The sequence below is a fragment of the Pseudopipra pipra genome, chromosome 2 (genome assembly GCF_036250125.1).
Source record: "Pseudopipra pipra isolate bDixPip1 chromosome 2, bDixPip1.hap1, whole genome shotgun sequence".
NCBI classification, from domain to species: Eukaryota; Metazoa; Chordata; class Aves; order Passeriformes; family Pipridae; genus Pseudopipra; species Pseudopipra pipra.
In genome coordinates, this window is record NC_087550.1 from 112,129,083 (window position 1) to 112,155,725 (window position 26,643).

General features: G+C 38.6%; 1 protein-coding gene across 11 annotated transcripts in view; it reads right to left on the reverse strand.

Moving 5' to 3' along the window:
* CASK (calcium/calmodulin dependent serine protein kinase) overlaps nt 1-26,643 on the reverse strand; it is a 203,427-nt gene that overhangs the window by 160,991 nt on the left and 15,793 nt on the right. Inside the window, exon 1 of one of the 11 annotated variants that reach the window (XM_064646905.1) lies at nt 15,231-15,250. The exons of the other annotated variants lie outside the window; for them this stretch is intronic. Within the exon in view, the coding sequence (XP_064502975.1) occupies nt 15,231-15,235 (5 nt within the window). The 5' untranslated portion in view covers nt 15,236-15,250. Of the gene's footprint in view, nt 1-15,230; nt 15,251-26,643 lie in introns of those variants that run through there. 11 annotated transcript variants of the gene reach the window in all.

Consider the following 26,643-nt stretch of genomic DNA (forward strand, 5'->3'; position numbering starts at 1 on the left):
CTGAACTGCCCGACTTTAATGTGCTACAAAAATGAAAAGTATCCTGAAAAGAAAGTCTGTCCTGTTTCCAAAGTATGCAGATTAGTTTAACTTTTATAAGTTGTCATCAAAACCATTTATGAAATGAAGAAGAACATAAATACTTGAGGGTTTTTTTAAAGGTGTTGGAGGACTTCCAATATTTCAGAAATTGAATTTATGACCCACATCATCAGCCTTTAGGGTCATTCATAACACTTTAAATTACAGAAGGATTATGGGACTTATTGAGAACATTCAGCTGAATATGGGTAAAAAGTTTCTGGTTATGATATTTATAGAAGGTTGTTGAATTCACTTTCCAGGGCAGAAATGAATGAATTCTGACCTCTTGGAACCTGAAGCTTTCAACAATGTACTGAAATGAAAAATCTATCACAGGCAAGAAAATTTAGTTTCTCTTCTATCTGTATCTGTTAGGTTTCTGAACAGTAGTTTCTTGTATTTTTATATGTTTAATGCATATGAACGACTGATCAAAGTCAGGGTATATTTTTTTTTCTACGTTTTTAAGTACAGATTGCATCTCAACAGTCTAGATATTTCTATGAAAGGAATATTAGTCTTTATCATTTGTACTAGTTCAGCCTTTCTCTACACTTGAAACAAGTTAATTTTTTGTAGTTTATTTAGAAATATCATCTCTCTTGCTAATTTCAAAAATTAAACTAAAACTATTCTACAGTTCCACAGTTCTTGGAAAAAGCTAATGCAGCTACCAGAAAAGCCTTTAAAACTAAAAAGAACTATTCACCTATCTGGACAGCATATATCTGGACAGTTCTATAACTACCGTAGGAAAATTACTCACTGTTTTATGTAAAAGTAACAAATACCCTCCAAGTATTTAAACCAGCTTCCTATAAAACAACTGTTCAAGAATTTTAAACTCAGCTCTTCTCTTCAAGTGTTAATGTAAAGTTTAAGGTCTCTCCTTCATAAGATCTTGTCTTTAAAAAGACTCAACCATATAAAATATATCATATTAACGGCAGGACAATTATATATGAACTATAACCTCCTACATGACAATTATTAATGCACATGCAGCATAATGATCATTTCACAGTTTCTCTATTGAAATAAACCACAATGTTTTCTAAAGGATAACCATTTAATTGAACTGTTAATAACATGAAACTAAATGTAAAGCTTTTACTTAAAAGCCACATATATTATTTTTCCTGTTTTTTTTTTTTTTTTCATTACAAAAGGAAAAGCTGCCTGGATCCATTTCCCAGTGAGCTCCAAGACACAGTTGTACTGAAGTTTGTGCCAGTACCACTGCGAGGATGGCACAGGGGTGCCAGCAACCTGCCAGGAGAGGACAAGGGTTTTAGTACTGCTTTTTAAAAAAGACCAAACAACAAATTACTCCTGGAAAATGAAATTAGCAGGACTCAAAGCATTACCTGTGTACGACCACATAAGGTGCAAACACTGAAAGATCCCACACTCCTGCAAGTGATGATCTGACCTTTGGGACATCGACGAAAATAGGAAGCTGAATCCATGGCCCAGGTCAGGAACAGCATCTGACATTTCACCAGTTTCCAGCTGCCCTTTATTTATTTTCTTCAAGGTCTGACCAGTGAAATAAGGCAGCCAAACAACACCTTGGGTCCAAGAGTAGATTTCAGTTTGTTTCCTTAGATATTCTCACACCAACCAGCAAAAAGTGCAGGTATTCTTTCAGTCACGTCAGGTCAAATTCAAATCAAACTAAAAGTGATTTCACCTGAAGTGGTAAATGCTGCAGTTCCTCATTTGGACCATAGAATCAAATTCCTCTCCTAAATTACTGTCTCAAAGCACCAAACCACCTGTGCACTTATGTCCTTAAAATAAAATAAAAAAAATAAATATCCAGTGGCAGAAGTCCTAAAGAAGAATTAGGAGACTGTTCAATAAAGAAACTTGCTGCTGCATATTTAAGTCGTTCCCAAGTGTAGCTCATTTGGCTGCCACAAGCAGCTGGTGGCAGCTGGTGCTGCTGCTGTCCCTAGAAAGGAGCCCAGCAGCAGAAACACAGCTTCCAGCTTTATTCTAGGCTATACACACCTGAACAAGCACAGCTCCACACCAACCTCCCTGGCAATGCAAAGGCAACAATAGAGAATTCATTTACTCCTCTGGTTTGAATGATGGCACGTTCTCACAGCTATTAAGAATCCCAAGTATTCAAACAATAAGGATACAAATTTGAACAAAACTAGGATTTAAAACTGCTAATTGCTTTTGGACTAACTGTATGTACACGTGAAAGTCTACCATAGCACCCTCCTGCTTTATGATAGAAATTTCATTGTAAATTCAAGTCTAACCATATTTTTAGATGAATTGAAGGCTATACAAAACAGAACCAGAAGTTAACTGCTAACAAAGGCAACATGTACAAAAAAAGTGAATGAGGAGAAAGGAACTGGCAGTTGAAGATGGGGGAGAGGGAAATGGGAAGAAGAAATCAAATTATCATGCTATTTTTTCTTTATTATGCTTCCTTAGTCAAAACAATTTACAGACAGAGAAAATGAGAAAGACAAGTACTACAGCCTGCAGAGAATACAGAATACTGCTCAACCACAGAATGCAACCGCCTGTTGACAGGGTTTTCAAACAGCTGTACAACACTACTTGTAAAGATATAAAAATATAAATACCCAACACCCAATCCTTTGGGTGAAACATCTATAAGTGAAAACCAAAACCCAGCCAAAACCAACCTCTAATGCAAGCTTATGGTGGTATTTATTCCCTTCAAACACCCATCCAGCGCTTTTTTGAGTCATACTAACCAGGCAACTGGTTATGCAGCTGAAGTTGGCAGCAAAGATTTATTTCGTTTTCTCTGGGCATCCAGTTTTATGCCCACGAGTATCCCCAAATCCTTCTCAGCAGGGCAGCTCTCAATCCATTCATCTCCCAGCCTGTATTGCTGCTGAGGATTACCCTGACTTGGGTGCAGGACACTGCACTTGGCCTGGCTGAATGTCACGTGGGTGGCACAGGTCCACTCCCCAGGCCTGTCAAGGTCCCTCTGGATGGTGTCTCTTTCCCTCCGATGAATGAACTGCCCCACTCAGCTCAGTGTCACCTCCAAACCTGAGGGTGAACTCAGTCCCACCGTCCATGTAACTGATGGCAATAATAAATATTACTGTCCTGCTGAGGGACACCACTGCTTACTGGTTTTCACTTCAGACATGGAAACCATTGGCTGTAACTCTTTGGATAAAGCCATCCAGCCAATTTCTTATCCAGCTAACAGTCCATCTGTCAAAACCACATCTCTCCAATTTCAAGGCAAGAATGTTGTGGGAGACTGTACCAAAGCTGTTACAGTAGTCCAGGCAGATGCCTCGGGTAGCTCTTCCTTTGTCTGCTGATGCAGCCACTCCAACCAGGAAGGCCACAGTCAGGAACAACTTGCCCTTGGGAAAGCCATGTTGGCTCTTTCCAATCATCTCCCTGCCTTCCATATGATGTGACATGTCCTCCAGGAGGTCCTATTCCATGAAGCAGGTGAGGTCTTTCTCAAAGAAGTGGAAGAACGCTCATGTTCACAGGTCCTGCTCCTCGTGGTGGTCTTTAAACACCCCAATACCTGCTGGAGAGACTAATCCAGGAGGCTTCTGGGGTGTACTGATGGTAAATTCCCGACATGTGGTTGAGGAACAAATGAGGAGAGGTGGTCTGTTGAAACCTCACACTTACAAACGAGAAAGAACTCCAAGATCAGGGGCAGCACCAACTGCAGGACCTTGAGATGGTGGAATTCAGGATCCCAAAAGGAAGGAGTAAGGCAAAAAGTGGTATCACAACCCTAGACTTTAGCACAGAAAAGCACAGAAACGAGAGCAGGAGAGATACCTCTTGTAGTTTACTAGCACACCTGGCTAGGCATTAAAAAAAAAATTAAAAAACAATAAAAATCAAAGAATGATTGCAAATGCAGAGCAGCAAAAGAAAAAACTGATGTCAGAACGTAGCTTTGACATCTTACAATGCCAGAATTAAAAGGGAATTTTAATAAGGCTGCTTTGTATTTAGTCTTTTGGATACAAAATCTACTTATTCAGATAACTGTGAGAATGTTCTGCTTGTAACTCGTAACTGTATTTTAGGTTCCAACTTGACTTCAGTATCTGTGTCATCCCCATTATAAACTCCCATAACAAATTACAGCTTTACTAGAAGCTTGGCAATACCCTTGAAGATGGAAACTTTATTGGCTGATAGGACTAAAGTAAGTTTCTCAGTAAAATGAACATGTGACAATATATTTAAAACAGTGATTACTGCATACCATGAGAAATTCCTTTACTAAATTCCCTGGCAAAACTGCTATAATATTCAAAACTCACTCAAAATAACAGGAATTTCAAGGAGATAGTCAAGCTATATCAAGCTTTTCCAGGGAGTTTCAGTTGAGGTAGTTGAATGAGTACATTATTAATAATATATATTGGCACACATATATGTTGTGCATCCACATACACCAAACCTCCCCCCAGTATATGTTATATATGTGTTAACACACGCAGTTAAAATGTGGTATGCCAAGGCAAATGCAATATATGTTCAAGTCAAATCTTTTGCAAACATTTTTGAAAGCTATTTCTCTGAAAATTAAGTGCCTCTGAGGCTGCATTACTGAGCCATCATTAAACAGCTCACATCATTCTTCTATATTTAATTCTACTGGAGTATTTATTCTGCAAAGCTCAAGTACGCAAGTTAGCTCATGGTCATGACAAAGTTACCAGACCAAGTTATTTCATTCTGAAAAAAAAAAAACTTATAAAAGCATAATTATAATTCTTCAGTTTGATTCACTCTTGCATAAAATGCACACAAAATGTCTGAGGTATTGATTTTCATTATCTTAAAGTTACATATTTTAATTATTGTAGCACAAAAACATCTTATGTAATGGGTCAACAAAGAGGCAAAACCCCAATAATTAAAGACCTGATATTAAATTTGATAGTGTTTGGAAGCATTTATCAACAATTCAGTTGCTGATCAGACAACGAATTAAGCCATCCTGTAAAAGTTACAGATGAGCAAAATTTATCAGAGACAGACTGTAGTTTGCTAAAAGACAGAGAAGTGCTCATGTCTATGAAGCACTTCAAGATTTAACTTCACAGAACAGCAAAAAACCAATTCAGCACCATTGACTTTGATACCTCTTGTCAGCTGATAAAACCTCTTTCATTAGCTGTCCTATGTTCTTACTCTTTTCACCCATTAGCTAAAATCTGCACATTAGTACAAACAGAAAATACAAGGACAGACTTTTTTTCCTGTTTCTTGAATTTTTGGTTAGAATGCACAGTTATGTCCCATCTCCTCTGTTTCCCTATCCATCTTTCCCATCTATTGACAAAGGTTTAACTTCAGATCCCAATCTTACAACAGACAGTCCTACACAAATATTTTAATCAATATTTTTATGTTATGCATCAGATCTTTATCTGGGAACATCAGGCTCTGAATTTAAGTTAGAAGAAAATTCCTCTACAGAGAGCAGAAGTGAAACAGCAGAACACATTTAGAATACAGACTATTTCCAACAGCTGAGTTACTTAAATCTATAGGCACAATTTAACCAAAATAAAGAAAAAAAAAAAGAAAATTATCAGAGTACCACAGAAGTCTCAGTTCCAATGTTCTTACAGAAAAGACATGCTACAGGCTTTGAAAATTAGGTGAAATACATCGAAAGACTGTATATTCACAAGAGCACACTGCAGGTGTGCAGTGCTCTGGTATTCATGTCCCCTCTCCCCTGATATCAAACCCTTGCTATCAGCTACAGAAGGAAATCACAGGGCACATCACTCCCTCACTACTCAGTTCTTTGGGAGATGTGAGTGAAATGCAGAGCTATAGGACCTTGCCATCTACCAACATGATACAGGAAAAATGCCCCCCCCCCTTTTTTTTAAATTTCTCTAAAAGACCCCAAACATTTTAAAAGCCACATCATAATCTGCCTAAATTAAGTTTCCAGTTGCTCTGTTGAGAGCAAAATAAGACCAGTTTGGGGGAAGAAAAGAGCAGTTTATGGAGTTTTCATTCAGAATTTAAGCAGTCCTCTGATACCAGAGAAAAAGTTCCTGTGCTTTCATGTACACTGGGAAAGAAATAAGGATATCACAAATTTACCAAGCGAGCAAATACAAATGGATGATCCTCTTCTCAAATGGATGATCCTTTTCTCAAAGCATTCAGCTATTTGCAAAAAGTTATGCAGAAAGTCATGAAAACAAATAGAGCTGCCAATACAGAACAAGTTAGAAGCTGCTCAGACCCCCTTCATATTAGAACTTCGTAGCAAGCTCTTAAGATTATTCTTCTCTCTGTGGTCATAAAGCTGGACAGAAACATGACACTTCTTCTGTTATCCCCCTTGCAGCACTCAAAACTACCATATTCTCTAGAAATCTTCAGAAAAAAGCTCCTTCAGTTAATGACTGATGATGCCTTATTAATGAAGGCACTTCCTATTACAAGAGCTACAGTTTCAGTATATGCTCTTTCCCACCTTTTTTCCTACACATTCGTAACACAATAAAAAAGTTATCCATAAAAGCTAAAACGCTAAAAAAAGTGAAAATTGGAAAAAAAACAGTCACAGGTTATGAAGTACAGTTCCTGGAAATGCATTATTTTCCAATTAATTTTAAACTGCCTGACTGCCTTACATGGAGCATCTTTCTTTGCACCTTACGATCAACACAGGCCAAAGTGTCTGACCAGTACAACTGTGGCTGAAGGACAAAGCTAAATAGTCTTCACCATTCAGTAAAAGGCACATAAACAGTCACACTGCATCTGAACAGAACTCTTTCAAGACTGGCTGCTTTCCCAGCAACCTTCCTTCCCAAGAGCAGCCAGAGAGCAGGTTTGCATCAACATAACAAACGGAAAACAAACTTACTAAAAAAAAAAAAAGGTATAACCATTTTAACACATGCCTTACAGTAATTTAAAAGTAATTTAGATACCATATTGATTCTTGCAGCACAAGAAGACAGCTTTCCATGCTAGACAAGTATGCACCTCCTTTACACACAAACAGATTATTCTGGCCAGACTTCAACAACTCTTTCCTGTGCTCTGCTGCACCTCTGGAACTTTTACAAGAGCAGAAAAGCTGGGGAGATGCCAAAAGTGACTCCAGCTGCCACCTGGACTAGGGCCTGATGGTTGCCTTAAGATGAACTATTACACAGGTAGTCACCAAATGAGGAAATCCTGCCCTTCCAGGCACACACCTCTGCCAGGTTCTTCCCATTAGCATTGGCACTTGGGTGGCCACAGGAGTGAGACAGGCAAGAAATGGAACTAGTGAAAAAAACCCATCGCAAAGAACTGGGCTTAGATGAGTTGGTTCTCAGTTCTCTTCTGCTCACTGGAAGGATGACCTCTTTCAGAAACAGATGTTACTTCAATCAGCTTGAAACAAAGAAAGGAGAGCACAATTTGAGTGCTTGCCAATGTTAAAGGACAAAAGATTGTTAGCAGAATCAGAAAGGTCTTAAAAACATTTCAAGAGTCTTATTTACAAAGCATGTTTGGCTTCTCTTTTATCCTGATACTGTTCTATTTTATACAAATTAAAATTACACTAAGATTACTCCAGTCAGAAACTTAATTATGAAAGTAAAGCTGAGATCTTACTCATATGAAAGCAAAATTCATGTTCCATGACTTTTCTGTCAAAAGCTAATTCACTTTTGCATAAAGTTTAGATGCAAAGAATTAACTCATCATTCAAAAATGCTTAAATTACTTGAGAATCACACAATAGAAAATGCTGAAACAAAACCTTTTTGCTCTTCCTACAAACAGCTATTAAAATGGTCACAAAATGTTAATGCTTTAGTAAGCAATCAGATGATCATTAAAAAAAGTTCTCCAAAACATGTATTTCATTCTCAATTAGATCACCTGCACTGCACTTCTGTAATTATGGAAGTTCAGAGGTTATTTTAGGCATAACACCTACCTGAAAAAAATCTTGCAAGTCACAAGCCAAAGAGAAAATAATTTAAAGTAGCAGTATTTGGCAAATACTCTCACTTATATACGTTCCTAAATGTTGTGCAGAAAAACCTTCTTTTAGAACAGAAGCAACTATTTAAAACAATCTGGTGCTACTTCCCACAAATTTCAAACCACCTGCATTTTCTACATTTGTTTCCACATTTGTTTTTTAACCATAAAGTGCATTTCACAAGTTGGAAGGGACCTCTGGAGGTCATCTGGCCTAAGGCCCTGCTCCAGCAGGGTCACCTAGAGCCAGATGCCCAGGACCACGTCCAGGTTGCTTTCGAATATCTCTAACAAACAAGAATCCACCATCTCCCTGGGTAACATGTGCCAATCTGGGGAACCCTCACAGTTAAAAAGTGTTTCCTGGTGTTCCAGTTTGCCTCCACAGCCTTTGGTCCTGCCACTGGGCATCACCGAGAAGCGCCTGGCTCTGTCCTCTTTGTACCCTCCCTTCAGGTATCTGTAAACATCAATGAGATCACTCCTGAGCCTTCCCTTCTCCAGGATAAACAGTCCCAGCAGTTACAGCAACACCACAATATTTATACAATATAATGCACCATACATTAAACCACAGTGTTTTGTTCTGCTACTACAGGACAACCCAAACACGCATTAAGTTCTTCACATCTCTGTTGATATCACTCAGTCACGTTTGTGTGAGTCTTGATACACAGCCAACATCTGGGATGTCACAAATCAAAAGCTGTTTGCCAAAAATCTTTTCCAGATGGGAAAACTCCTTGGTAAAAGTCACCATATTTATGCCCATCAAGATAAAAATGTGGTAAAAAGAACAAAATTCTGTAGTCTTTTTTTGACATCCAGCCTGGCTGCACAGGATGGTGCACTGAGCTAACGGTGCGAAGTCCAAAACTCCAGCAAAAGGAGAGTCAGTTTGAAAGTTCTTCCTTGAAATGATAAAAGCACACAAGAGTAGTTTCAAAGGTGTTTATATAAGAGATGACAAATTTCTGCATTCTCAGGTGTCACTTTCATTCCCAGTTGGGTGTAACAAACCCATCCCAGGCGGTGCCTGATAAACCAGAAGTACAAGGCACTGCAGCTGAGCCAATAACTATCACCAGACCAATCTGTAAGGCACCAGCAACACCCCTGACTTTGGGATGCACTGTCCCACTGTTCCCCAAAGCCAAATAAAGCTCTCTTAACGTCAGACCTGGCCCTCAGTACATCAGTTGGCTTACTCTGGCTTAAATGCTGTCTGTTTGCTGCCTGACTTTTGTCCACATTACACTTCAGAAGTTAGAGGCAGCCAACCCACAGAGCAGCACAGCCCTGCAACCTGCCCACTGCCACACAGAGGACCTGGAGCACAGGGGCACTGCCTTTAAGCCACCCTGTGTATGTTGAATGCCCCCCAAAGCAAACACAACCCCCAAAACCAGTTTCACTTCGATAAGAAATCACACTCTGGTAGTGCAAGACAGTGCAGAGGTTTGTCTTCAAGTGAAGAGCAAACTCTCTACAAACAAAGCATTAATTATTAAAGTTTTACCTTTGTTTTTTCTGTTTTGAAACATGACCAAACTGATAAGGTTTAAATCTGTCTGAGCTAACCAGTCAAACCCATGTGCTTTCCCTCTCTGGAAGACAGAGCTACAGTGAAGGTCATCCTGAAAGAAATTGGTTATCCCTTCCCTTTCCTACAAACTTTGGAGCAGCAATAGCTTCTTGTCTTTAAATAGTAGTAGTCAGATACCTAAAGCAATACAACCACTACCCAATCCAATATTTCTCCTAGTTTATTACCACTGCAAACACATGCTCTAAAATGTTTCAGTAAATCAATTTCTATCAAAACTTCAGTACTATATGTATCTGGAAAGAAAGACAACCTCAAGGATAATACCACTTGCCAAATTCACCTGAAGATGGAACAGAGAATCATTCAGATAGGAAAAGACTGCTAAGACCATCAAGTCCAATTGTTAACCCAGCACTGCCAAGTCCACCACTAAACCATGTCCCCAAGTGCCAAAACTACACATCTTTTAAATATCTCCAGGGATGGTGACTCCAACACTTCCCTGGGCAGCCTGTTCCAATGCTTGACAACCCTTTGGGTGAAGAAATGTTTCCTAATAATCCAATCTAACCCTTCCCTGGCACAACTTGAGGCCATTTCTTCTTGTCCTGTCACTTGTTATCTCGGGAGAAGAGACCAACCCCCACCTGGCTACACTCTCTTTTTGGGCAGTTGTAGAGAGCAGTCAAGTTCCCCCTGAGCCTCCTTTTCTCCAGGCTGAACATCCTTCAGCTGTTCCTCACAAAACTTGTGCTCCAGACCCTTCACCAGCTCCATTGCCCTTCTCTGGACATGCTCCAGCACCTCAATGTCTTTCTTGTAGTGAAGGGCCCAAAACTTAACACAGGATTCGAGGTCTGGCCTCACCAGTGCCAAGTATAGAGTGACAATTATTGCCCTGGTCCTGCTGGTCACACACTACTGCTGATATAGGCCAGGATCAAACTGGCCTTCTTGGCCACCTGGGCACACTGATGGCTCTTCCCCCACCCCCATCAAGCAGCTTCCCAGCCACTCTGCCCCAAACCTGGAGTGTTGCCTGGGGTTGTTGTGACCCAAATGCAGGACCCGGCACTTGCCTTGTTGAACCTCATGGCCCTGTCCTTGGCCCATCAATCCAGCCTGTGCAGACCCTCTGCAGAGCCTTCCTACCTTCCAGCAGAACAACACTCCCACTCATCTTGGTGTCGTTTGTAAACTTTCTGCAACACCTCTCTAGTGAAAAAATCACTTCAAATTCTGTACCAGAGCACAAGTCTACATTAACAAGAGGTGCAGTGCAACAGGAATAGGTTGGCAGAACAAAAGAGTACTGAGAACCCAAACATTTTGTTCAGGTCTTTCTCTGAACTAGAGCATTTCCCATGAACTAGTCCATTTCCCATGGACTAAATACCCATTAGTAGTTGGAGAGCATTATGTTCACCTTCAGAGTGCATTATTCAGTTTGGTTTAATACAAAACTAATTCAGTTCACACACACTGAGATCACTCTGCCATATGAAACGCAGCAAAGCGCATTAAGGTTGGACGATCAAGAGAATTAATTCAAAGGAGCATGGAAGAAAAACCACCAATGGAGACACACCCATATTGCAGGTCTGCTGATTTAAAAAATATCTTTCTGTTACAAAGAAATCTAAAACTCATATTAGTAATACTGAAAAATACATCACATGCTTCAAAACAACCTACACTGCAAACAGAAAGGGATTAAGAGTGTTATATCTTCCCTGCACATTAGTTCTTGGGGAAGGGTATGCTCATTTTCAAGCAGTAGATTAGTAAATTCTGAGGTGTTTAAAAATGTTTTGACCAAGTCCAGAGAAGCAGTATGGCTTTCACAGTTCTGATAAATCCCCTTGTTAATACCCATCCTCTTCTTTCAAATACCATTAAGAGTTAAATTATGATATATATTGATGTGATTTAGAAACATGAAGTCATACTATTGTGAGGCAGACATCTTGAAAAAAACACTAACAAAAAAAAAAATCAGACAAATGAAGAATTTTAACAAATAATAAACACTTAAATATTTCCCTTTGAAGAATTATTGTGAGAGTTCAATAAGCTCTTTCTCAAATTTATTTACATTGCCTAATTCATCTCTTGATTTTTTTTTTTTCCACAAAATTCACAAGGGGAACACTAAATTAACTTCACTGTTTAAGTGCTCTGGCAGCAATCTTCTAAAGATACTCCATTAGGAGATGCACTGTGTAATCTATGGGCAGAAATAGTTACATTCTTTTTCAGATCTCCACTGTTAGACCTCAAGAGACCGTATCTGGTTTTCTGTACTCCAACTTTTGTACAGTACTTCAGTTCTTCTACTGTTTGACTTTTTTTTTTTTTAATTGACTCTGGCTGGCTCTTCACTTCCTCTCCCTGTAATCACACCAACTGCAGTTTACACGAGTTGGGAAAACTTATATTGCTTTTGGAAACATAATAATTTTGTACATTCAAATGTAACAAGTTAGAAATTGACCTCTGAACTTGCTGAACAGCCAAGTAAGAGGAAAGCAAAAACCCATTCCCTGACTTTTTGTCAAGTAACACCACCTGGCTCACATATGCATTGCTCACAGACAGGCAGCTCTACACAGGTTTGGGTTTTTTGAGAGGCAGGGGGAGCAATCAAAAACTAAGCAGTGAACAGAGTTAACAACTATGCAGTTTAAACATGTGGATTTTGTATCTGAACTTATCTACTGGCTTTTTCTTAGGATCACAGGTATCTGCTCTGACGCATAACATATACAGCTGCAGCATCTAGAGAGTAAGATGCATGCAACCTGTATGAAATCTATTCCCATTTACTGTAGCAGTATTAAAAAAAAAAAAGATACTTTAAGAAAATTACTTTTACTGGTTCACATTCTCACTGCTAATTAATATGGCACTATGTTGATAACTGTCGTGGGTTAACCCAGCAAGTAGCTAAACACCACAAAGCCACTCACTCACTTCCCACCCTGCAGTGGGGTGGAGGAGAGAACTGGGGGGAAAACAGTGAAGTTTTGGGTTGAGATAAAGACATTTTAATAGGAGAGAAACTAAAGAGAATAAATAAATAATAATATCCAAAACAAGTGATGCACAATGCAATTGCTCACCACCCTGCTGAGTGATGTCCAACCGGTCCCCAAGCAGTGGCCCCTGGCCAGCTTCTCCCCTACTTTATACACTGATCATGACACCATATGGGCTGGGATATCCCTGTGCTCAGGAGGGCTCAGCTGCCCCTGCTGTGTCCCCTCCCAGCTCCTTGTGCACCCCCAGCCGAGGAGGGTGAGGAGTCGAAAAGGGCTTGACTCTGTGGAAGTGCTGCTCAGCAACAACTAAAAACACCAGTGTGTGATCAACATTCTAAATTCAAACCACTGCACAAAAAAAAGTACCAGCTACTAGGAAGAAAATTAACTCTATCCCAGGTGAAACCAGACAGCAACCTATACAGAAAAAGGTTTTCAAAAATTGAAAACTGGTCAAAAAATGACACTTTAAAAAGTTAGTGGAATTTGTTTACCTGGGCACTACATGAGTTTGTAGAAGTTTTGGTCCCAGGAATTGCTGCTCAAGTTACAGAGTTAATCTGCTTTTTTTCCCCCCCTCAGTCCACATCAGTACTGATGTAAGAATGTAAGATATTTCAGCTAGGATGCAACTTCAATACATTGTGCAAAACCAACAAAATCAGCATATAATTCATTCTGTTCTTCAGTTTGAAAAGTCAGACTCAGAAGCAAAGAGCAAGCTGCTGTAACCAGGGCTCGGAATGAAGCCAAGGTATTGCACTGAATGCCTGATCAGCTTTGAACTGCAGAGCTGTGTACAGATAATACTAGTAAGAGAATAATGGTAGGTGTTGGAAATTAAAAACACAGTCCTATTTTGCTAATAAAATCAATAAGCCAAGTTTGCCAAATATAACATTTGCTCAACTTATTAATAAACACAAGTACCAGCAGGGCACAGTTTTTATTTAAAAAAATGTAATTCACTGAAAAAAATTTTTATAATGAAAATGTCAACCCTAAGTTATCTTTAAACAGCCTTGAGAGACATGATATTTACTTCTTTGTATTTAGAAAAGACAACACAGAATTCTATTTGAACAAGGTGTAACTCAATTTACCCAAAGAATTTGGACTGCAAGAGTATAGTAACCCATAATCCAGAAACAGTGAAATCTATTAAATGCCTATATATATGAATTATACTCTTACTGCTTATCTGAGTGACAAACTTAGTGTTACAAATGTTATAGAAATTAAGCAAATAGTTCCAGCAATAGTATAACATGCCTAGGCCATAACAGCTATGGAAGAATAGTGTCTGCAGGAAGAAGTTACTGAGTTCTACTCGTACAGGTTTAAAAAGCATCCAGACAATACTTCCTCTAATGAGTCCTGACAGCAGAGTTTAATGTAACTCTAATCCCATAACAACTAGCATTTTACTGATTGCATTCCAATTTTGTTAGAATATTTTAGCATGAACAAGCAGTTGTTTTAACAATATTCAATTCCCAAAACACACACAAAGTCTAAGGCCAAAACGCGTGTTCCAACTAATAAAAATTCTAGGCAACCAGTTGTTTTGTCTCAGGAACAGAATTAAGTAGCTCTCATTGACTCCCAAAATTTCACAGACAGGAATGATTACATTAAACAACACAAAGAGGGGCACTCTCTCTTCTGGTCCAGTTTGAACCATCTGTCAGTGACGTGGACGTGCTAAAAAAGCTACACACAAAAGAGGAGTTTAGATAACCATAGTCTGAGTATCTAACAAAGAAAAAAAGATGCTACACTCAACAGTCACAACAAAATAAAGCCCCTTGCAGAGCAATGTATTTTATTTTGAGACACATTCAAACCTAAATACACAGAACTAAGTTCTACACATATTCCTTATGGTCACCTAATTCAATTAATGTTATTTCATTATTTGAATCACTGTAGAGCTTCTCTACACATGGATTGAGGCTCTTCAACACAAAATGTGGACTAGTTTGTTGAGGTTGTATGTTGTGTTTGTGAGGTTTTGTTTTGTCGTGGGATTTTTTGTTTGTTTTGGTTTTTATGGGTTGTTTTTGTTTTGTTTTATGGTGTTTTTTAGATTGGTTTTGTTTGATTGTTTTTAAACAGACTAACATTTAGGTCACAGTTTCTGCACAGGAGTATTATAAAAAGCGTTTTTAATTGTGCTTTTAGAAAAGTCTTTTAGTATTACTTTGAGGTATATTTTAGCCATTAAAGATGATGTATGGAGATCAGTTTATGATAATATACAGTATTAGCAAAGCAATTTTTACAGCATGCAATAAGGTTACCTGGAAAATGTTCAGGAATTCCACAGGCACTTTAATGACTGTTAGCTGTTTGGTACATACTCACATCTACTTTTATGCAGTAAAAGTATCACAAACTATGCTTTGGTTTGGAACAGAAAGATTAACAGATCCATAAGGAATATAAGTAAAACAGTTACAGAAAAAGCTACAAAGAAGAAAAATTCAGAGTCAAGAAAGTCGTTAAGAAAGTTGTCATTGTGTCTAACTTACACCATTGTGCTTGCAATCAAAAGCAGTAGCACTGTTGGTTTATATTAAAGAATCACTGCTCACTGGTGGCTGAATTGGGAACTATTTCTTTTCTGTGTTCACTTAATTGAAAATGGTTTCGTCATTCATAAGCAGCATCTGCTCAGGCCGCAACCTTGGGTTTAGAGAACCTTAAACACAAGAAACAAAACCACTAAAATTACTGTTCAAGGTCTGTGTTATAAAGCACTACCACATGCAGGATACACCCACTTAAACAATGCCCATATTAATAAGTTACACCATTTCCCAAACAACAATGCCTGATTAATTATAAAACTAATTTGCCTCTGCTAGTGATGCTCCTTTGTCATGAATATCTTACATACTGTTCAACTGTAAGTACACAGAGCTCCCAAGACCATGCAAGAAAGCCATGGCAAGTGTTATTTTTTTCTCCATCATGTTTTAAGATCAACCTTCTGACAAATTTGTGTTTGACATTTTTCAAAGAGACAGATTAGATACCCTATAAGTTATGTTTACATGCATACAGAGTACACACTACAGAACACAGGTCTAGAATACTGTGCTCAGAGGTATCAATGTGGAGCCTGAGAATAATGTAACTTTTTTATTTCTCACTTATACTAAAAGAAAATCAGAATTTTAAGTAAAATGCCCAAATAATATATTCTTGACTATTAGCGAAATTAATGTCTTTATTTTACTCTGTATTTGCCAAAGCTCAGGATTGACAGGAGGAATGTACTCATGAAATTAATTGTCTTTATGTACCGAATTAAAAGTATTTGTCACAATTATGTTACAAAACAGTTTTGCTACAGAGTAATAGAATTTTCTGTATCATGGCTGGCATTAAGGCTATAGCCATGTCCTTAAAGCCCAAACAAATTACGCTCAGAGGAAATGCATGCATTAATAACACAAAGCACAGATTAAAAAAACCCCAATTTTTCCCAAATTGTTATTTGCTGCCATGCTATTTTTCAGCTCACAGACATGAGATATTATTAGTTTCCCAGCTGTTAGTTTCAGTAATTTTGTTTGAAAATTAAATTCCGTGCGAACGGGTTGCAAACCAGAATCTGCCTTAATCTCCTAAGCAGTCAATACTTCCAAGCACGTGGCTACTACAGCTAATTCCACTATTCGGTACAAAAGCAAAACCAGCTTAGAGACAGCACTAACTGACAGGTTTCAATACTACAGGCACCTAAACACAAGATTTTGGCCCTGGTAATGAAGGAAGTGCTTTGTCTCTCATAAAGTTCCTCCCTCCGTTTGTCACTGTGCTGTACAGAAAACAAGACATGCTGCTTTGCATAAAACAATTACAGTGTACAGCACATCACTGCAAATACATTTTTAACAGATAATATTCTGATGCACTTCAGCCAATTCTATACATGTATGTACACACATTTTAAGTAGATTCAGAAATCTAGAATCTAAACAGTCATTCCTCAAAGACCTAACTATTCACTAAATGCCTACAAAGTCATTTAAATAAGAGAAAAAGCATCATGCATCCCCGAAAAAGACTTTTAAGTTCTGTCTCTCAGTAAGAAAACCATTTCTATCTGACCCCGCTCATGACCCTAATATTTCTCTAAAAATTTAAATTATATATCTAAAACAGTTCAGGTGATCTCTGGTGTCCCATTCTAGTGTAGCAAATTTTGAGGACATTCTTTCCAACTACCACACAAGTTCAAGTGTAATTTAAGTATGGGAAAGGTATTTTACATTCACTCTTCCTGAGTCGCACATTTGGGGCAGGTGATGCTTTATTTATTCTTTTACATATCAATTTTTACTTACGTCTTTTTTAATCACTGAGGAAATGATAAATTATATCAGTTGTGATGTATTAAGTGTGGAATACTCAGAGAAGAACAGAACACTCCCTGGATATTTGGCAATGAATTTATGCATCTAATTACTGAGGCATGCTGCTAACTCTTCAAGATTTTAGAAGAGCTAAAACCACCAGATGGATCCATCCTCCTCCCCCTTTTCCCATGACTAAAAATTTTACTTCTTTTATTATTTACTTTCACCACTGAAAAAAGGTCCGTTTAAAAAGTGAGCTTACTCACCAGGTGGGTCTCCCAGACACACACGGCTCAGGCTGCAAAGCACTCGGAAGCCTGTTAAGGGACCTGCTGCCAAGGACTGGTTTTAGATCTATTTATAGCGTAAACATAGTGAAGGCCAGATAAGTCTCATTAGCCTATTTAACAGTTATCTGAAGATTTGTTTATTTAAGATGCAATAACTTGAAAATAACTGCAAAAGCCTGGGTTTCTCCAAAACATTTTAAAGCTTAAGCACACCCTGTTAAGTTTGTTACCAACATTACTCCTGAAAGCCCTTCACACCTTTAATAAGTGCAGAGTATTTCTGTATTTACGGACCTCATGAACTCCAATAAACTGAATAATCACAGCAAACAAGCCTTTCATTACATCACCTCCAAGTAAAAGCCCTATAAATGCATACTAAATGAGAAAGACAAATTCAAGAACTAATACCTTTCTGTAACTGGATTTAAATAAGCTAATTTTGGTCTTTGGCACTGGCTCTCAGTAACAGGAGAGAGGCTTAAAATCACAGACCCACATGGCTGAAACAGAGAAGAGTACACACTACTGCTGCACAGATGCCACTGAAGGTAGAAAGATCCAACTCAGAAAGAGAGAATAACGTGATAAAAAGATTTTTAAAAAGAAAGACAAATAATCTGAACTCAGTTTATGTAATGGAGTGAAAAAGAAGGTGCTTGAAGTGCATACCAAAAAGGCAAAGAAAGCTCTAAGAATCATTCATAGCCACAGTAGTGTAAATCAAAGCCCTAAGAAACAACTTCCTCTCAGGAAACACAACTTCTTGAGTCACAGTTAAGGCTGAGAAAAAAGTAAGAATTAAAAAAAAAAAAAAAAAAAAAAAAAAAGAACAAGCAGAACTGATGGCTATGAACTGCAAGCAGCTGGGCACATTTTGTTACACAAATTAAAACAATTAACCACGACCCCAGTTTACTATGCCCGACTTTCAATGGGAGGTGTATCTCAGTATAACATCCCACTGGTTTACCATTTCTTAAATTTCACTATCATTTGAAGGGGAGGGAAGGGGAAATCAACTCCACAATTAATCAAAATTAAATAATGGTTTTAAGTTAAGCCCATTTTTTTCCACTCCTGGGCAGAAAGATATTCTGGTTTAGTAAAGATGATCCAATGACCTAGTCCAATGTCTACATTAATTTAGCAGATACTGAAGTGGAAAAATTACCTTATACCCAGGTGTTTCACCTACTGTTATCTCCCTTCTCTATACAAGTCAACATGGAAAACATATGAGGAACATGCATGTTCTGTGATGAATGCAGTGAAAGACCGCCTGTAAAAAACATTCCACTTGTCACTTGTGTTTACAAAGCAACATGAAAGGAGGCTGTGAAGCCACTAAAACTTTAATGACAATTAGGTGTACTAGAACATAACTCCATGCAAGCCTTGTCCATGCTCACAGCTTCTATTGTAAGAAATGCTGACTGGAGTGTGGTGTTCAAAAGGAGGAAAACATTAGGATCTCTGTTAGCTGTAGCTCTATTGTCTTGTACCTTTTAAAGAATGATTTATTTCAGTTGTTACCAGCTTTACTGAGCTAAACACAATAGCACCACACTGTGGGAGAAAGCATTGTCATATATACATGGTGAATGAGGCAGCAATTAGGAATTGAGGCATCATACGAAATGTTTCCAAGCGCTTTGGAAGTTGTGTACGCCCCTCAGGTTTAGAAGGATATGAGGTCTGGATTGCTGTCTGATAACTTTAGTACTAAATGAAAGATCCAACTTAAGATGACAAACTTAAAGGTATATTACAGCGAGATTTTGAGCATATTTCTGGTCTCAGCAAACCTGACATCCCATTCCCACTATTTTTATAAACTGCAAGATATTGAATATAGTATCAGAGGCCATCCCACTCTCAGAAACATCAAAAGCAGTTGTCACGTGCAAACTCTGGCTGAATCCAATTAAAAATTCAATTTTTCAGCCTCCTATTGAAGAGTCTTGTCACAGAGCTTATAAAAACCATGAGATACATTTCTCTAAAACATATATACAGAATAAGAGAATGGATGAAGTTAGAGAGAAGCTCTGGAGGCCATCTCCACCCTTCCTGATCAAGCAGGATCACCTACAGTGAGCTGCATAGAGCCATCCACTTTTAACTATCTCCACAGATGGAGACTCAAGAACCTCTCTGAGCCATCTATGCCAGTGCTCAGCCATCCTCACAGTAAAAAACCACCAATGTTCAGTCACGGTCCTGCATTTCAGCTTGTGCCCATTGCCTCTCTCACCTCCCTCAACCTCCTGGTAACACCCCTCCCGAGCCAGCCCAGGATACCATCAGCTCTTCTTTACCACAAGGACACACGGCTGGCTCACGTTCATCTTGGTGCCCCACCAGGACCATCACAGGCCTTTCCTGCAAACACACCTGCCAGCTGGGCAACCTCCAGCATGTGCTGCTGCTTGCAGTTGTTCCTCCCCAGTGCAGGACTTTACACACTTCTCCTTATTGAATGCCATGAGGTTCCTGCCAGCTCATTGCTCTCTGGACAGGAGCACAACCCCCTGGGGTACCAGCCACTCCCAGTTTGGTGTCACCAGCAAATCTGCTGACATTACAGACTGTCCCATCACCCAGATCACTAATGATGTTGAAGAGGACTGGACCCAGTATTGACCCCTGGGGTACAACAGTAGCTCCTGGCCTCCAACTAGACTTCGTGTCACTGATGAGCACCCTCTTCAATCCACCTCACCGTGTGCTCAACCAGCCCATACTCCTGCAGTGTCTCTATGAGGATCTTGTGGGAGACATTTTCAAAGACCTTTCTGAAGGCTACACAGAAAATATCCACTGTTTTCATTCATCTGCCATGATTTTTTCTCACTAAAAGAAAAAAAAAAAAAAAGTTGTGCCAGCTGCAAGTAGGGATCAAAGATCCTTGAAAACAATTGACAAATCCAGCATCTGATAAAATTTCAAACATTCGTTCTTTGAGGACGAGCTGAGGAAAATGCACTTGGTAAAGAAATAAAAAAGACTAGCTGACAGTAGTCTTTCAACACCTGAAAGGTTATCAAGCAAACACAGCCAAGCTCTTTGCTTTGGCCTAACACCACACATGTAGTGATCATACACAGCACAGCTCATTCATTTCAAAACCTCATTCACTTATCTGAGTCCTCAAGGTTTTTTCTTTCTTTTGCCAAAGGAACAATGCAACACAAATCTTATTTATCCTGTCTACTGCCTCTGGACTGATGGGTCACCACACAGGAGAGAAAACTGCCCCCAGCAACAAAAAGGCTTAAAGGGATATTCATCATTTTTTTACCCATAAATTTGCAGACATTCAAATAGACCAGGAGCAAGAGAGTTTGTACTGCATTCATACTATACAAAACATTAAGCATCTCCAGTTTCATTAGTCTGAGGCAGAGGTGACAACAACCTGCTTCTTTCCAGCAGCATAAAAGACAGAAAAAAATCCACGGAGAGGAGGGACAAAGCACAATTTTCTATTTTTGACTGAATATAAATAACTGTCTGATCGACACAAAAACCCGTCCTCTGACTACATCCATACACTGGAATCTTCTTTTTTCAGTGACAGATAAGACCAATTCTACAGAGACACAGAAAGCTGAATGGAATCACAGTATCTTGCATATTCCTAAGAAGGAACTGTAAAATTACAATGCCCAATTTCTGCTAAGCCCGTATACAAAAATACTACATGAGCAATGGCTGAATTTTTTATTATATCTACTCAGAAGGTTCTTTTACAGAAAAGCAGCACTTTAGGAGGTAATTTTCAGGTTTATGTTTGTAAAAAATGAGTATTTCTATATGGTAACATCCTTCCAAGAATGTTTAATCAAGTGCTTTCCCTGTAACGTGCCATCAACAACAGCAGCCGAAGCCAAATTCTCTCTGTTGGTGACCTTGTACAATCCCATCCTTGCTCAGGAAGACTGCAAGGACATGATATAGGAAATCACTGCCAGTTTAACAACCGTATGCAGATTTCTGTGCAACTCATTCAAGTCTAGACAGTCGATTTAAAAAGCCAGTCTGGCTACAGTATTCACACTGCACATCACAGGAAAGGTGGAAATTGTCACACTTGCTAATTTTAAGAGTCACAGCTACTAAATACTCGTGCTAATTTTTAAGTTTGCAATGCTAACAGGGTTATTTTCTTTTTTCTTTTTTTTTTTCCTTAAACCAATGACTTACATGCATCATATGGAAATGTTAATGAAGAACAAAATACAAAGAATTTCAAGAAGTGGAGAAACTTCTAACTCTTTCAGAAGAAAAACAGTAGAAGTATCAGTATGTAGCTTAAAGACATCCACAGAACTCAGAATCACGATGGTAACATAGAATACATTGATTATTCAGCTTTAAGAGTCTAAAAAAACCCATAAAAAAACCCCACAGCATTAAAAAAAAATAAAAATTCAAACCAACCAAACAAAACCCCAAAGAAAATGTCTGCTCTCACAGCAAGATTTAGAAGAAGTCTATAAAAATGTACAAAATTCTTCTATATTTTCTGCATTGTCTGAAAATAGCAGGTTTGTCAACTGGAAGTGAGTCACCAAATTTTGTCCAGCAAACGTCTTCATGCTCAGTTGTACCAACAGATAAATACATTAATAATATTTCAACATATTAAAAATCTGCATAACATTACCATAATGTTGGCAAGTTTGTAAAGCCTAAATAACTGTTACTAAATTGCGAGTTTATATGAATTCACAAGATAGCTGCAGTACGATGTACATAAACAGGATCAGATAATCCAAGCTGGCAGAGAGCTGTCAAACCAAGCTGTAACCAAGTGATGTTTCCTCCATCAGAGCTTCCATTCCTCACCTTGGGATTCCTGCAATTGTTCCCTAACCTGTTTAGTCTAAATGAGCTACGTTTGCAAGACAGAATATTTGAAACATATAAATTAACCCAGTTCATTTAAAATGAAGGGAGCTGTGCCACAAGCACCGGGGATGAGGGGAGAGCAAGAATGAAGACTCAGGAGGAGTAATTTAATCAGTTAAAATATTGGATTGAGAAAGAGGGAAAATATAACTTGAGATGGCTGACAACAATCAACTGTTACCACCCATGATTCTCCACTGTGATTCAGCTCAGTACAGTTTCTGAAGTCAACATTTTTGTTCATACCTTATTTTAACATACTAATAACCTCTACTCTGTTTGCTTTTCTGGCTAAATGGCACACAAATAATGAAATAAATTAACCATTCAACTTCAAAGCCCCTGAATACTGGCGGAAGAACTGATGGCAATAACCTTGTCAAACATTCCATCCCTACTCACAGATGAGTCTTTACACCCTTCTCCTTACTCCGCTTTGCTAAAATGGTCTCTCTCGTGTTTGATTATCACCTCACTAATCCTGCCCTTCATGATTCTCATCTTGCTTCCATTCCTCTTCCCCCTTCTCAGGCACCAGCAGCTTCTTTTCCACAACCTTTAGCTCAGCTGGGATGTTTTTCCTCTCACCTTTACAAACATCTTGTTATTAACCAGTAAATTAGTTTCTACTTGCTGCTCCTTTTCCCTCCCTCAACCCATTTGGTCTGCCCTTGCAGGCTGGCAATCACAAATCCTCCTCCTCTGCTGGCTGATCGATTTCATGTTTCAAACTCTGTTCCTTACTCCCTGCTTCCCCTCAACCTACTCATCATTTTTCCTTCCTCTTCCTGCCACATTCACCCCAGGTAGGAATCTCTTCCCAAGCAGCTTCCTATTCCAATTTTTGTTCCCCTCCTTTCTCATCCTGCAGCTTCTATAAATATACTCCTGAGTGGAACAAGGCTGGACCATGCTCCAATTAAAAACCAAGCTTCCAAAATCCACTTGGCCAGGATTTCAGTGATTCCTGCTCCTTCTCATTCAGGAATAACAGGAAAAAAAAAAAAAAGGCATAGCAAGAAGTTATGCATTTATTTTACACTAGGATTTAGTTTTTAAACAAAAGATAGAGATTTTTCAGAGATTGTTATAGAAGCCCTAAAATTTGAAGTCCTTCACTTACCAAACACACATAAATAACGACTCAGTCATATATTTAAAAGCTTCTATAAGAACTCTTAGAATTATTATTTTCCAGTTTGTTATATGTACCAGTGACTGCTTTTTCATAGCATAGTGAGAAAATGCAGGGTTTTTTACACTTTAAATTATCCTGTATTCTCTAGAATATTTTTGCTTCTTCTTTTCTACAGTCTTCATTCTTTGTATTTATCCTGCTTACAGAAGTTTGTATCTTGAATCTAGATTGCAACTTCAACCAATTTCCCAGGATTCTAAGAACTGAGGAAGTTAGTTTCCTTTAAATATTGGCATCTATTCTATATCTTCATTTTCCTAAGATTTCTTCTGAATTTGTTAAAGGTCCATTTATGACCCTTAATGAAATTCTTCATTTTTACCTCTACTACTATACCTTACATCTTTTTATATGAGCTAAAGTGCTGTTTTCTATTATTGCATATAAGATGGTTCACCTGAAAAAAACAGACTGACTCTTCAAAGCAAAAAAAATCCCAAACCACAAAACACCAAACCAAAAACCAGCATTCATGAGCTGACCTATACAAAAACAGCCAGGAGCAGCACATCATATCTTTATGGAAAGAATTACTCATCCTTACAGCAGCACTGAACAAGATGAACAAACAGCATTAGAAGCCTCCAACCTGTACATTAAAGGTCCCTTCACAGGCAAGAATTCAACCTGAATTCCCCACTGCCTGTAGCCCTCTAATAGTCTGTTCTTGGGTACAGAACCACCCAGCTAGAACAGCAGGATTGTAGAGCTCCACATCCAAGTGTGACTTCTAACTCGGGACACTTAGTCAAGGTTGGGTCTCCCAGAGCCGGGTGGGTGCAGTAACCATGCACTGGACAAAAGGAAATGACTTCCTACTCCTCCTCCCTGGCCCCTCTTCCCCCTATTTTGATCACAACAATCTTCACGAGCCCTGCACTGAGTTCAATATATTCCTACATGGCCTGACCTGACTTGAGAAAGTTTCTGTCAAAGCATTCAAGGGTTGAGACAAGTTTTGTACTGTTGCCTTCACTGCTGCAACACAACAGAGCTCAAACCAACCCTGAGCAACTACCTCAGCAGATCAGATCTGATCACAAGTTTATAGATGCTGCTGAAGCACACTGCTGATTTACTGCTCCAAAATGTAACTATCAAGCACTTTCAACACCATGTGAAATGAAGGTACTTATGAAGCTTTAAATAAGTAAGCAACATTACAAGAATAATGAAAAAGTGAACCACAGCCTACAACTGAGGCTACTCCAAATGTAGCCCTGAATCAATTCAATATAACACACAGATGTAGATTTTTCCTGAATAGTTCTATTCAAGCAGTGACTGGAACTGACCAGTGATTTCAGAAAGTCCATTAAAAAAAAGCTGATTTTGGGAGGTGGGCGAGGATCAAAGTCATTATAGAAATATCAACCTTTTTTTAAATGTAGAAACCCTAGAAACTGCACATTTATTGTTATCAGGACAAAAAGCCACTAAACCACAGATAAGTATCCCTTTAGCTTGTCAACAATATAAAAGCTCAAACTTTTAATTTGCCTTTATGTGTAATAACCCATAAGAGATGTGAATATGTTTCAAAAACATCTGCACTGGGGATATTTGGAAAAACATAATTGTTTCGTTCATCTTAGAGCAGCAATGGCAAAATACTAATTAAAATAAAACTCAGCCACTCAGTACGAATGATAGATACCAAAAAAGCCAGAATTACACCCTTTGGCTGGACAGAACAGCATGAAAGTATTTCAGCAGGCAGACTTCTCCGAATAAAGATGACTTCTTCTGCTGTAAGGTATCTGATACTGTTCAGTCTTTGCTGAGACCTTCAGACAAGTCAAGGGGGAGGAAAGTCCCAGAAATGGACTTAAAACAAATTCCCACAAAACTGAACACCCAATTGCATTTTAGATAAAAAAATAAGGTTTGCAGATACTACTGTAAGTGCATCTACCTGCCTCAAGTTTGGGTGCAGAGATGGCTCAGTCTTGGTCATGAGTAACTGGCAAAAGAGAACTGAAAATGCTTCATGACTGGTGGTGAAAGCCTTCTGTAGACATGGCAGCAGGTGATAAATCTGACACAGCCTTCTGCAGAGATGCAGCTTCAGTACAGGTACAACAAGTAGAAAAAGGTTCCAAGGCTGTAGTGCATGAACATTCACAGCTGGAGTAAGGTTGAATGCTGAAAGGGAGGATTTAATGCCAAGCAGTTTGTACAAAACTCTGTTTTTTTCCTCAATACACTAAAAATTATGCTATGCATATGCTTTAAAAATAACCAAATGAACAAACCCTTTTTTGCCCCCACAGACAGTTATCAGCTTATTATAAAACCCTCTTGGGTAAGCTTAGGCCAGACTTCAGAAGTTAATGTACTAATTAAAATAAGGACTTGCAGCAGCTAAGCAAGGTTTGCTCTAATCAGTTTGTTCAAGCATTCATTTCAAATCTATTGTACCTTGCAAAAAACAAGTCTGATTTACTTCTACCTGAAGATCCAGCAATATGTGAGTAGGAACCAGGCAGCACAATGGTCACCATTTCCTGCTTTTTCTCTCCATATTCAAGTGAGAAGCTGCTGAACTGTCTAGAATCGAGATCCCATTCCTGAGTCTCAATGCAAACCAGAGATTGAATCAAAGCCCCCTTCCTCATATTTAGGTTTAAGTGCAACTGAAAGAACTAAAGCAACTATTTGCACACCTCTTGAGATTCAAAATCTTGCTTCCTTTCTTCCCACTGGGAATGCAGAATAAACATAATCCCCAGTGTACCTTGGGTCTTTTCCCTCTGAATACAAAGAGGGTCCCACCTGCCCATTGTTATGACAACCTTACTCAACACCAAGTGCTATGGCCAAAATCAGATCATACTGTGACCAAACCCAGAATATATAATTCATGGAAACAGTGCTATAAGGTATCTAGAAATCATTTTAGATAGTTCACAGATGTCATAGTTCAACTGTATGGTCAGGGTAGCAGCATCTGGGTTTTTTAATGGTTGAGCCACACTTTCAAAATGGATTATTTCCAACTCAATGCTCATTTCCTATCTTAAGGAGAAAGGATTCCATTCATAAGGCTAGAAAATTCCATCTTTACAGGCTTGTACTTTCTGCAAGCATTTGTCCCAAACAAGTCTTTAAAATTATTACTTTATTATTGAGGGTCTAGTCCAAATGTGACTTCAAGTACAAACTGGAGAAA